At 40.5% G+C, this 13,663-nt stretch overlaps 1 protein-coding gene across 1 annotated transcript; it reads right to left on the minus strand.

The window, feature by feature from the left end:
• Positions 1-6,080: 6,080 nt before the first annotated feature.
• Positions 6,081-7,235, minus strand: LOC140830084 (uncharacterized). The gene is made up of 3 exons (XM_073193366.1): positions 7,147-7,235; positions 6,646-6,807; positions 6,081-6,498 (listed from the first exon to the last, which is right to left on the minus strand). The coding sequence occupies exons 1-3, from the start codon at positions 7,233-7,235 to the stop codon at positions 6,081-6,083; spliced, it is 669 nt and encodes a 222-aa protein (XP_073049467.1).
• Positions 7,236-13,663: the final 6,428 nt, after the last annotated feature.

Consider the following 13,663-nt stretch of genomic DNA (forward strand, 5'->3'; position numbering starts at 1 on the left):
AGCATAATCCATACTAATATATATAAGATCGTTCACAAAATATCATCCAACACATAACCACAAGCCAACTCGAACCTTTCCATTAATTCATTTGCTAAAATACATAACATTTTAAAACTTTACATATGTTCACTACACCACAATTCAAAATGAAAAAACCAAAAGTCTTTCACCTGTCATCTTATATGACTTCTCCCACCTCGAACAATCCATTTCAGTCTTTTTTATCACCTGCATCACATGACATTAACTGGAATGAGAATAAAACTCAGTAAGTAAGAAACTGTACATAGCAATTACATATACATAGCTTTGGATTAAAACATGGCTATGACAATGGCAATAAAGAATGAATCATAAATCTCAAATCAATGTAAAGGCTATCATATCATGAGTTAAAGGAAGGAAATGACAGTTCTGTGACCTGTGGCAAGTATCTCTTTGATATAAATATCAAAGCTGTGAGAGATACTTCATAATCATGTGATTGGCCAATGACATGCATGAATTACTATCATTCCTCGACTTTAATCATAGGAAACTTCATTTGGACATTTTAACAAACACTTGGTAAGCAACAATAGAGTACTAGCTCCTTATCAATGAATTCAATGATATTCTTCGCTCAATGAACAAATAACAATACATACATCAATAATTTAACAATGGAATGAGCTAGACATCAATAAACATGGCTTATATACATATATATCATGTGAGCATTAGAAGGAAAAGCCTCTACTTACACTCCACAATCACTATGATGGCTATGATGAGCATGAATGAATCCTACAACAATAATCACAATCACAATCATAAATCATCTCCAATAATCCAATGAATCATGGACCCAACTTAACCCTCAATACTCCAAACCCTTATAAACTCCAAGAATAGTATGTACTTACCTTGAAGTTTGAAGATTTAGGTAGGAACAATTAAGAAATATGCTATGATCCTTAAATTTGGAGTGAAGAATTGAAGGGAAGAAACTTGAGAGAGGAAGGGTTTGATCGATCAAGGAGAAGTGGAAATAAGAATAAGCCATATCCAAGGCAATATATAAACCTTTTATTGCCTAAAAACGTGTTTTTATTTTTTATACAGACTGCTGGGCGCATATGTGCGACTTTCTGGGCGCACATGCGCGGCCTATACTGCCCACCGTGCGCATCTGCGCGAGTTCTGGCGCATATGCGCACTATATTCTTCCGAAAACGCATTTTTAAATTCCGAATTAGCAAAAGTGTCAACATGAAAGTTGTAGCCCTATGTGTTTTCTTTAATATCCCCAAATTTCAGGTCATTTGGAGGTCTGAGTAAAACGTTATGCCCATTCTCCCAACATGTGTCAGTGCAGGAACAACGAAACACACGACACATTTCGGGCCGCTTTTGGCTCGTCTTCTCTAAGGATTTGAACAAAACTCAAAATAATAAAGTTATAGCCTTAAATCTTATCTTCCTAATGGAAGTAGCCTCACATCAATTGGGTCAATATACAAGACATTATGCTAAAAACCACAACTACTACCACATTTTTCATATCATTTCTGCACTTCCATTTCCTATTTGGCTCAAGATCAACTTTTTATTCTACCCATTCATTTCCATAATCATCACCCACTATGAACATAATACCAAAACAATAACCATTTCAATAAAGATATTCATAGTAACCATTCAACATAATCTCAACCAGTAAAGCATAAAACATGATCATAACAATAATAAACCATAAGGATTAACATGATAAAAGGTTGGGCTATTACAGTATTCCTGTCTTTCTACCCAATAAGTTGTGCTCTGGTGCTGCAGGTTGAACATATTCCCTTTTTAATATCCGACACTCACTTGTGTCATGAGTACCTACTTTGTGAAGGGTCAAAATATTTTTTTCTCAAATCTAGCAGATGGTGGATTGTGCTTTTGTTCCCTCGATATCTCTATGGAAAGTTAAGGAGAAAATGACTATGTATATGTATGAATATACCCGAGTGGCAAGAGTTTAGAAACAATAATATTCGAATGTGTGAATCAGATAGATCAGATCCTTCAAATGAAATATATACCTGCTATTTATAGGAAAGAAGGTAATGAGCGCATTGTTTTTCGGATGTCCTCTAATTTTCAATTTCTTATTAATCAAAATTTATTAATAATTAATAATGTCCCTTATAAATCAATGAATATTGAAAAAGCGTTTTCCCCCTTTATCAAAAATCCATGAATTTCTTAAGTTATAGGAACTCCCACCTAATGTCAAGAAAATGATTGATTATATATATCAGACTTATTATGATTATGTAGTGCCCACTTACCAATTGTAGCATTTGATGTTGACTTCATGTCACGCCGCCCTACTTTCCACCATGTCACATCAGTAGGATTTTTTCAGGAACTATTATCGATACAAGCTCTTACCTACTCAAGCACCCGAGTGCGGTAGTGTTATCGAGGTAGCTCGGGTAGAAATCATTCGGGAGCTTGTATGAGAGCCCGGGAGAAGATGTCCGTGGCATCCACCTGCCCGGCTTTTGACGAACCTTTCCTGTAGATTTACCCTGATTTGGGCTATCCATATAATATCCCGAGTCATCCATGACCCGGGCTCTTCTAGGGGTATCACCACCCATCCCTTAAATAGTCGGGCTTGAGTTTTACTCGCTATCCCGATCAGTCATGCTTGGACTTCAATAGAAAGATAATCAATTCTTGTAAAAGCATCGGAGTTTCATGCCTATTGGACATGAGATAAGTTGTCCGTGCCTCATATCTCCCGAACTTAAAATAAAGTGCTGGGGCCTCATGTCTCCTGGATTTAAAATATTTTGTCGTTTCGTATTCTCGGATAAGAGCGATGATGTCATGATGATGTAGGCCTTGGAATTTGAATGGTCCGAAACGTTTCGTATTCTGAGAATGCGAACAGTCTGACACACCTCGATTTTCGCGCACATCCTTTCATCTTCTCGCCCAATTTCCAAGATGCATCATGTCCGTCCGATTCACCTTTAGATCAACGATGGATATTACTCCCCTTCGCCTATATATAACAACAAACCCTCTTCTTTTGTCACTTTCTGAAATTTCAAAGTTCTCTCAACTCTCTCAACTTCTCGAATCGTGCGGCGCTCCTCCATTTTGGTGAATTCCGACCACCAATCCTTTGCTCAATCAATCTTCGTAAGTTTTCTTTAGTTTTTCTCTAAATATGTCAAATTCCACCTCATCTACCTCCGGAGCGAATGTGCGAGCTCGCCTAGCTACGAGTCCACCGCGATGCGCTCCGATTCGACCCCTTCTCCTTCCACAAAATGATTTTTTACTCAATCTTATTGAAAACCTTAAACCAAAAAATCAAAACCCTCTTCTTCTGGTCCTTCACGAGCTCTGAAAAAGGCAAGGGCAAGGGAAAAGCTCAGGCTTCTTCCCCTACTCAATCTGAGACCACGGGAGCTCCCTGATTCGCTTCAATGAGTTGCACTTTACGCTCGGGAGCGGATGAGGAGCTTAGGACTCTCGGTTGTATTCCTTCTTCTTTTCCAATTCTAATTCCTTGTCCCTCTGACAGGGCCGATAACCCTCCAAATGGTTTTACTACATTTTTCCAGGACCAAGTTAGAAATGATCTCCGATTCTCCGTCTCTTCTTTTTATATTGAGGTTGCCAAATTTTTTGGTGTACCTGTTAACCAACTCCACCCTAATTATTTTCGGATTATGGCCTCGGTCTATATCTTTTTTAAAATGCACAAACTTCTCATCAATCCGCTCATTCTTCACTTTTTTTTTTCTTTCGGCTGGGAGATAATGCCTTCTCCCTGTCTGCTCGGCTCAAATCTTGATTCCTTGATGATGTCTCTTCTTTCCAGAAGGGATGGAAATGACGTTTTTTCTATATAAAACTCCTGACTCCCCTTTCCTGCCTGACCGAGTTTCTCCCTTCTCTTCCTACACAACCTTCCCTTCCCAAATCATACAAATTTGAGGAACCATTCACCTGAAGCCAAAACTTGGTAGAGGGTCAAATTTTTTTTTCTTCCACCTTCATCTCTGAGGAAAATTTAAGAACATATGGGTTGAGTGTCTAGGCTGAAGACCCAATAGACCGGGTAGTTGAAGAAGTTGCTGTCTCGGGCGCTCAACCCAGTAACTCTTAATTCTTTGCATTTTTTCTTTATTTCTCTTGTTTTTATTATTTTGTAATCATATTGACCACATTTCTTCTCCTTGTGTAGATAACACTGAGATGCAAGAGGCCTTCGCCAAGAAGTGGGAGGCCGAGAAGGTGGCGAAAGAGAGAAAATTAGCAGCCCGAAAAGCGGCTGCCGAGAAGAAGAAAAAGGCCGAGGAGGAGGCGGCCCGGCTGAATGAGTCTATCCGGGTAGCAACTCAACAAGAACGGGAGGCGACTCAGGTGAGCTCCCAAGAAGAATCTTAAGATCATGTTCCTCTCGTTCAGAGGAAAAAAAAGGCTTTAACAAGCCCTGAACGGACTTTGATCGAGAGCGACAGAGGAGGAAGCCAGGGTACCTCCTAGACAACTCAATTCACCCTTCCTCCACAAACTAAGTCAACAACGAGCCCCTTCAATCCGAACTGCCTACCCTGACCAATCTCTTCTTGGAGGGAGCTACTCCGACTGGACTCAAGATCCTTAAACATATGCTTCTTCCTATTGAGGAGACACATCTAAAAAGCTCCCTCCCGACCCCTAAGTTTTTTGAGGTATCAAACCGGTTCCTATCTGTGAGTTCTCCGATCTTCTTCCCCCTCTTTTTTTTACTAACTCCTTATGGAACATGGTGTTCAAATGCTGATATCGGCCTTTGAAGAGGTAGCTAAAACGGCCACAATTGCAAATAATCAAGCCCGGGCATCCCAAGATCTTTAATGAATTGCAAGGGGAATTTTCTCGGGCGCGATCAGAACATGATGAAGTCGGCCCTGTGCTACTGTGAATAAGGCTCATCAGCAACTCTCAGAGGCTCAAGAAGATCTGGCGAAGGCCAGAGATGATGTTGATGAGGGCCTCGTTCGGGAGGAAGCTCTGCGAGGGAATATATCCGTCTTGGAGTCGAGGAATCATTCTCTATACGAGCAGGTAGATTCACAACAATCCCGGGCGTAAGCAGCTGAAATTTCCCTGGCTGCGGCTAAATATAACAGAGACAAGTGGAAGGCCTCTTTCTTCTAGTCTCTAGCATTCAAGAAGGTATTTGAAGATCGGGCCTATCCTCTTTTCAAGATCGGTTTTGACAAATGTCGAGCGCAATTTGAAGAGGCCAAGCTAATTCCAGAGGAGAAGGGAGAGTTTTCAGAGTTGGAACGAGCCATAACATCCCTTCCCAAGGATGCCGAAGAGGAGGAGGATGCTCAAGAAGAAGAGCAGTCCGGATCAATTCCCATAGATTTAGAATAGACTTGTAAATTTTTTATCTTCTTTATATTCCCTTGCTTGTAATAATATTTGCCCTCGGGCTTTTATCAATGGAATACTTTTTTCCTTTAACTGTTTGTTTCCATATATAAATTAATAGTGCATAAAATATAACCGGCCATAGAAATAATTAGATTCTTCATACTCATAAACTACTTGTGAATTTTGAATCTCAGAATTTTTCTAATTTTTGTAAAATAGCCAGTACTTTCAATAATTAATCGGGATGTTGAGCCCTGAGCTGGGTATAAATCCCTGTACTTAACAAGAAACCATGGTACGTGGCCCTGGGCCGGGGAGTGGATCCCAGGACTTGGAGTGGTCGGGTGCGGAGCCCCGAGCCTGGGTACGGAGCCCTGGGCTTAACAAATAACCAGGGTACGGAGTCCTTTGCCGGGGAACGGATTCTGGGACTTGGAGTGGTCGAGGTACGGAGCCCTGGGCCTGGCAGTGGATCCCGGGAATTATAGATTAACCGGGGCCTTGTACCTCCCGGGTTTAGATATAATATTTATGCATTTTGTGAGAAGAAAAGAAATTCATTACATCTTCCAACAATAATTACATCTTTTAGGCAAAATAATTTTTCAAATGAAATATATTCCACGGCCTTTTGAGAGAATGCACATGAGCATCTTCTAAGTAGTAAGCTCCAGAACTAACTTTCGAATGATTTTGAAGGGACCTTCCCATTGAGCTTCTAGCTTGCCCACATCTCCCGCTGGATTTACTTTCTTCATGAATAGAACTTCTACCTTAAAATTTCGAATCTGAATACTCTTATTATATGATCTTATAACTCGGGTCTGATAGGCTTCCATCTGAATCATTGCCTGCTCTCCTTTTTCTTCCAATAGGTCCAGTTCCATTGCCCGACTCTGATCATAACCATCCAGGTAAGATTCTATCCGGGAAGAAGATTGCCCAATGTCCACGGGTAAGATAGCTTCAGTACCATAAACTAGATTAAAAGGAGTTTCTTGAGTAGGTGCTCGGGGTGTAGTCCTATATGCCCATAGAATGCTAGGTAACTCTTCCACCATGTCTTTTCCTTTGCTTTACAGCCGAGTTTTCAAAGCTTACACAATAATTATGTTCACCACCTGTGTTTGTCCATTTGCCTGGGGGTAGGCAACTGAGATGAAAGACTGAGTGATATTCATTTCTTGACACCAGGATGTGATCTTCTTCCCTTGAAATTACCTTCTATTGTCTGAAATTAACTTTCGGGGAATCCTGAATTGGCATGCGATATTCTTCCATAGAAACTTTAACACTTCTTTCTGGGTAATTTTAGCTAGGGGCTCGGCTTCTACCCATTTGGAAAAATAGTCGACCACTACCAACAGAAATTTCTTTTGAGCCCTGGAAATTGGAAAGGGATCAACAATGTCCATAACCCACTGATCGAAAGGGCAAGATGCTCGGATAGGCTTTATTGGAGTGGCCGGGATGTGCTGAAAATTAGAGTGATGCTGACATCCTTCACATGCTCGGACCATCCAGGAAGAATCCTGATTTAGAGTGGGCCACCAGAATCCGACCAACATGGATTTCCTGGCTAATGCAGTTCCTCCAAGATGCTTCCCACAACATCCTTTATGTATCTCTCAGAGGGCATACTCTACTTCTTCCCCAGCTAGACACTTCAACAGAGGACTTTGGTATGATCTATTGTACGAAATTTTGTTTAAGAAAACAAACCTGGAAGCATGCTTTCTAATTTTTTGAGCCTGGGCTTGATCTTCAGGAAACTGGCCTTGGGTCATGAACTTGATGAGAGCTGCATCCATGAGTTTTTTTACATTGGTAGAAACTCTTCCTCGATAGAAAGAACTAACCGAGTGAAAAGTAATATCTCTCGAGTGCTAACTTCTGTCAGAGAGGTAGCCATTTGGCCAAGGCATCTGCTTCATTGTTCTCTTCTCGGGGGATTTGCTCAATTCTCCAATCCAAGAAGGATTCTGCCTGAGCCAAAATGAGCTTTAAATATTTGAGCATCCTTTCATCATGGGCTTCATAAGCTCCCTTTATCTGCTGAGTTACTAATTGCGAATCAGAACAAAGGATGACATGGGAGGCTCCTGCTTCCAACAACTTCATACTCTACTTCATTATTGGTAACCTGAGAATCAATCCTCAAAGACAACTTAACTTTCTCCCTCGAGGGTGCTACTACCAGTATTCTAACTCCACACCCGGTCAAACTGGATGCCCCATCTACAAAGACCCTACATACCTCTTTCTTATTTGTTTGAATCATCTCTTAAAGAAATTCTGACAAGGCTTGAGCTTTGATTGCCACTCGGGGTTTATACTCGATGTCATATTCTCCCAACTCAATGGTCCATTCATAATGATCGGATGAGATAGAAAATAAGGCCGTAATTTTTGAGCAGACATGATTAGGGATAGAGCTATCTTCTCTACTTCACTATATCTGAGCTCGGCTCCTCTGAGAGCATGGCTGACATAATATACAGGCTTCTGATCAGAACCTTCTTCCCGTATAAGCACTGAGCTGACAGCATATTCTGTTGTAGACAAGTAAACAAACAATTTTTTCCCCAGGCTCGGGCTTTACCAAGACAGGAAGCTCGGCCAAATGGCTCTTAGATCTCTGAATGCATGTTCCTATTTATCATCCCAACCAAACTTTTGCGCCTTCCTGAGGACCTGAAAGAAAGGATAGCTTCTATGTGCAGACCGAGAGATGAATCAGGATAGAGCAACAATTCTCCCAATTAATTTTTGTACCTCTCGGATGGTTCGAGGGGATGACATGTTTAAGACGACCTTGACTTTCTCGGAGTTAACCTCAATTCCTCGATCAATAACTACAAAGCCCAAAAATTTACCACTCTTTACCTCAAAGATGCATCTGGCAGGGTTGAGCTTAATCCCATAACGTCTGAAAGTGGCTAATGTTTCTTCCATATCAACAATAAAACAATAAGCCTCCCGAGACTTGTCAAGTATATCATCCACGTAAACTTTAATGTTTTTACCCAGCTGTTCTGGAAATACTTGATTTATTAATCCTTGATATGTAAATCCAGCATTCTTCAGTCCAAAGGGCATAACCACATTACAAAACATGCCCTCTGAAGTAATGAAACTGGCTTTGTCTTGATCAGTCTTGGCCATGGGAATTTGATGGTACACCTGGTAAGCATCCATAAAGCTAAGAAATTCATATCCAGAATTGAAATCCACCAATTGATCAATCCGGGGAAGAGGATAATGATCTTTGGGGCAGGCTTTATCAAGATATTTGAAGTCCACACACATCCTCCATTTTCCTGCATCATTAGAAAATAGTAATATATTCGAGAGCCAGGTAGGAATTGTATCTCTCGAATATGGCCAGCCTTCAATAGTTCCCGGACTTGCATATCAATTACTTTATCTTTTTCTGGACTGAAATGACTTTTCTTTTGCTTTACTGCCTGAGATATCGGTATGATATTTAAGCTATGCTCAGCTACCTGGGGTGAGACACCAGTTAATTCATATTGAGATCAAAAACAAAAACATCGATATTAGTTTTCAAACAATTCAATAGATTGACCCGGGTGAACAATTCAAGATCTCTGGCCACCCGGATCTCCTTCACTGGCTCAATCTCCACCATCTCTTGTTCTTTTTCTGCTACAAAATGTAATTCCCATTTCTCGATTACTCTCTCCACATCACTATGAGCCTTTCCCTTCTCCTCCCTCCTTACTCTCTTTTGATCTACCATGAATGTTTCCACATAATATTTTCGGGAAGACGATTGATCTCCCGAGACCTCCCCCACTTGATTTTCGACTGGAAATTTATCTTCTGGTGGTATGTGGATGCGACAGCCTTTAATTCATTAATGCCCGGTCGGCCCAGAATTATGTTGTACGATGAGGGGGCATCTATGACTGTGAAAGTAGTCATAACTATTTTTCTTAACTCCCAAGTACTAAAGGCAAAATAATAACCCTTTCGGGATATACAACATGACCCGCAAAACAAAAGAGGGATGTCTGAATCGGCTCCAACTGATACCATTGCAAATCCATCTGCACTAGGGCTTCCTTGAAAATGACATTCACAGAGCTTCCTGAGTCAACAAAGACCCTCATGACATCATAATTAGCAACACGGGCTTCAATCACCAGGGCATCATTATGTGGAAGACTGAATCCTTGAAGATCATCATGGCCGAAACTGATAACCAATTCATTCCTTCTTACTCCTTCAACCTCCATGCAATCTCTCCTTCCCCATGCCTTTCGTGCCCGATTAGAATCACCATCGGTAGAATCTCCAGAGATAATTTTTATTATTCCCAAGGCAGGGGGTGAAGTTCTTTTCTTTCGGGCTCCAGATTTCTCCTCCCGCTTGTGGTGCCTCGAGAATCTTCTCTAGAATTGGGTCTCGGGCGCTAATTTACCCAAGGTGGTATTCTTGTCTTTCTACCCGATGACTTGTGCTCTAGTGTCGCAGGCTTAAGATATTCCCTTTTCAATATCTGACACTTACTTGTTTCATGAATACATAAAACTGTGTTTTAAAGGTCATTCGAGAGGCGATCGAGGAACGGAGTTCGGGGACCATTTAAGGAAAAATATTTTTATTAAACAATTATTTTTAATTGTTTAAATGTGTGGTGTAATTTAAATGAAATTTTCGAAAATGAGGTGTTTTTATACGCCGAGTCGTATTTTTAAATGGTATTTTATTTTCGATGAAAATATGAACTTTGCGATAACTCTGCTATTTTTTTCACAAAATTTCCTAAACAAAATATTTTAAATATTAATTAATGGGCTTAATGGGCCTAAGCTTATGTAATGACCCGAATCTTTATTTTGAAGGAAGTATTAATTAAGAGATATTTAATGAGTTGTTAATCAAGTATTATTAAGGGATTGATAATTCGGGATCAAGCTGTTTGGATCCACAGAATTTAAAAATGAATAACCCGACACTTCAGATTACATTATCTCGAGAAATCCAACTAGACAAATGAGATTCTGACACGTGGCAGATAAGATTGATTCAGATTTTCTGAAATAGTCCGGATGCAGCCTATGAATGGAAGCTAAATCCTTTTGTTTCCTTCACCGGATTCTTCAAAGAAAGTTCTAGCCATATACCTTAAATGTTCTAACCAGTTTTTAGGGCACTTTGGTGTCGGGAAGTTACGGAGCTAGTGTCGACTCGAGGAGGGGTCGGTGAACTGAGATCGAGACATCATCCTAAAGCCTTAAATAGTGATTTAAGGATCATTAGGGAGAACTTGTAGCATGTTTGATATGGTTTGATAGTGATTTCATTATGTTGGTATTGTCTAGGTTTAGAGCTTTTTGTCAGATTGTTTTAGTGAGGTACATGATGTACTGACTGAGATATCCAAGTGTAGTATACACACTTATATGCTGCATATTTATATGTTCCATGATAAATTTTTTACTGCTTTGGCATATTATGCATGACATATCATGTTGAGCCTGATATCTTTTGAGATATACCTCGTTTTTTGGGGCCGCTCAGCCCTATTATGTATCGTGGACGATGGGGCATCGAGAGCTACAGTGTTCGACGGGACCCACAGGCTTTGATGACCTAGACATTGTAGGTCCACGTCTTGATGATGAGTGTGAGAGCCAAAACATGCCTAGGTAGATCAGACACTACACACTCAAGCGCCTCTACACTGAGCATGAGACTCTTGACTTGATCCTTGATATCCGAGCATACTGCATTTTGCATGCATTATATCAGTTTGTATACTCGTACATTTTCATATTGGTCGATTGTCGCTCATGTCCTTGTTTTCATCTTGGGCACTTCATTCCAATGAGCAGGTCTTAGGTTGGTCTGTTCGGACAACCAGGGCACTGGCTAGAGCAGTTGGTTTTCAGTGGTGATCTAGTAGAGATTTTCTGTGGTTTATCGTTTTCTCGTTCAAAATTATGTTTTCGTTATAGTATAAATGTTTAAGACTGCTGTTATTGTTTTGTTTTCGTTTGGGTTGTAAGATGATTAAGTATTTGGTTTCCGCTGTTTAATTGTTGTTATTAAGTTTAATGTTGCATGTTTATTAGTCTGTTTAGTAGTGGCTCGGGTAAGAGTGCTACATTTGGTGGTATCAGAACATGGAAAGATTTTTGGGACATTAGTAATTCTATTTTGAGGATTCAGAGGTTGATTTTAATTTTCATTCAGATGTCAGGAAATGAAAGCAGTCACGGAAGTGTGGGACATGGCCGTTATGGCGACGATGAGGCTGGCCGAGAACATCGTCGTAGAGATCATGACGGAAGACGTCACCGAGATCATGATGAAAGGAGACGTAGGAACCATGTCAACATTATGGATTTCATGAAGATTGGACCTCCACCGTTGACCGAAGATTAGAATGATGATGTTGTTGAAGCTTGGGTCGATATCATGGAGCAGTGTTTTAGAGTGCTGCACTATGATGAGGATGAGAAGATGGAGGTAGCCGATTTCATGATCCAAGGAAAAGCTCGGAAATAGTGGAAACCTGTTTCTGCCATTCTAGTTCAGCGGCATGGGCGGATTTGTTGGGAACATTTCCGTCAGGCCTTCATCAATAATCACTTTCCGCCAGCTCTTCGCCAGGCGAAGGAGATGGAACTGTTGACCATTAAGCAAGGAGATTCGAGCATTGATTATCAGAAGCGTTTTACGGATCTGTTGCCATACGTTCCTCACATCAGTGAGAATTCTGCAGAAAAATATTCTCTCTTTTTGAATGGTTTGAACCAGGAGATTTTTGATCGGGTTTCTGTCTGTGACGATCCTACTTCGTATGAGGATTAATGAATCGTTGTCATCAAGCTGAGATCAATAATGCTAGGAGGAAGGCTATGCAAGCTAGCAAAAGTTCTAGTTCGTTGGGACCAAGGGGTCAGTCTTTCAAGAAGTCTATATCTTCTTCGTCTTCTGTTTCTGGAGGGGTGCACAGCTTTGGTAGGAAAAACCTGCAATGTGGCCACTATAGAGGCAATCACCAGATGGAGAATTGAAGAACAGCAATATGTGCTTGTTTCAATTGTGGTGGTTTTGGTCACATGAAGAGGAATTGCCCTAATTTGGAGAATCAGAGTGGATGCAGAGGTTCTATGACAGGGTTTTACAGTGGAAAACAGTCTGAGGCCACTATGCAACAAAAAGGTTTTCCTACTCAAGGTTATCGTCGTGGTGGAATATCACAAAGATCTCAGCAACGCACAGAGTCCAAGGGCAAGTGTTTGCCCTAAACCAAGAACAAGCTGAGGAGTAAAACGAGTGAGTTATTGTAGGTAATTTTCTTTTATGTGGTATTCATGCATATGTTTTAATTGACACTAGGGCATCACATTCATTCATAGAATCAATGTTTGTTAAGAAGCATAAACTACCCTACGTGTCATTAGATGTTTTGATGTCGGTTCTACACCGATGGGATGAGAGGTTTTAGCTAAGAGACTTGTAATAGACTGTTTGCTAGAGTTTGAGGGAAAATATTTGTCTGTCAATTTGATTATATTGGCTATGGAAGATTTTGATTGTATTATGGGAATCGACCTATTGACTAAGTATAGAGAGACTGTAGATTTTTATCAACGTCTCGTTCAGTTTTGTCCAGAAGGAGACAAGAATTGGTTCTTCTTTGGTGAGAGAGCTTGACCACCAATGCCAGTAGTGACTGCTGTAAAGGCACAACGGAATTTAGCGAAAGGAGGAGAAGGATACCTCATTTATTTTGTTGACGTATCTAAGGATGTAGTCGACGTAAAGAACATTCCAGTTGTCGATGAATTTCCTGATGTTTTCCTCGATGAAATTCCTGGATTTCCTCCGGAGAGGGAAGTGGAAGCGGAGATAGAGTTGCTACCAGGAACCACACCTATCTCCATAGCGCCTTATAGATTGGCACCAATGGAGCTGAAAGAGTTGAAACAAAAGTTACAAGATCTTCTTGACAAGGGGTACATTATACCCAGTGTTTCTCTTTGGAGAGCACCAGTGTTGTTCGTTAAAAAGAAGGATGGTTATATGTGGCTTTGCATAGATTATCGACAGTTGAACCGAGTAACAACCACGGATTGATGATTTGTTTGATCAACTGCAAGGAAATTCAGTGTACTCTAAGATCGATATACGGTTTGGGTATCATCAACTTCGAGTTCATTAACGTGATATCCCTAAGACTGCATTTCGAACAAGGTAT

The sequence above is a fragment of the Primulina eburnea genome, chromosome 4, assembly GCF_022965805.1.
Source record: "Primulina eburnea isolate SZY01 chromosome 4, ASM2296580v1, whole genome shotgun sequence".
NCBI lineage: Eukaryota > Viridiplantae > Streptophyta > Magnoliopsida > Lamiales > Gesneriaceae > Primulina > Primulina eburnea.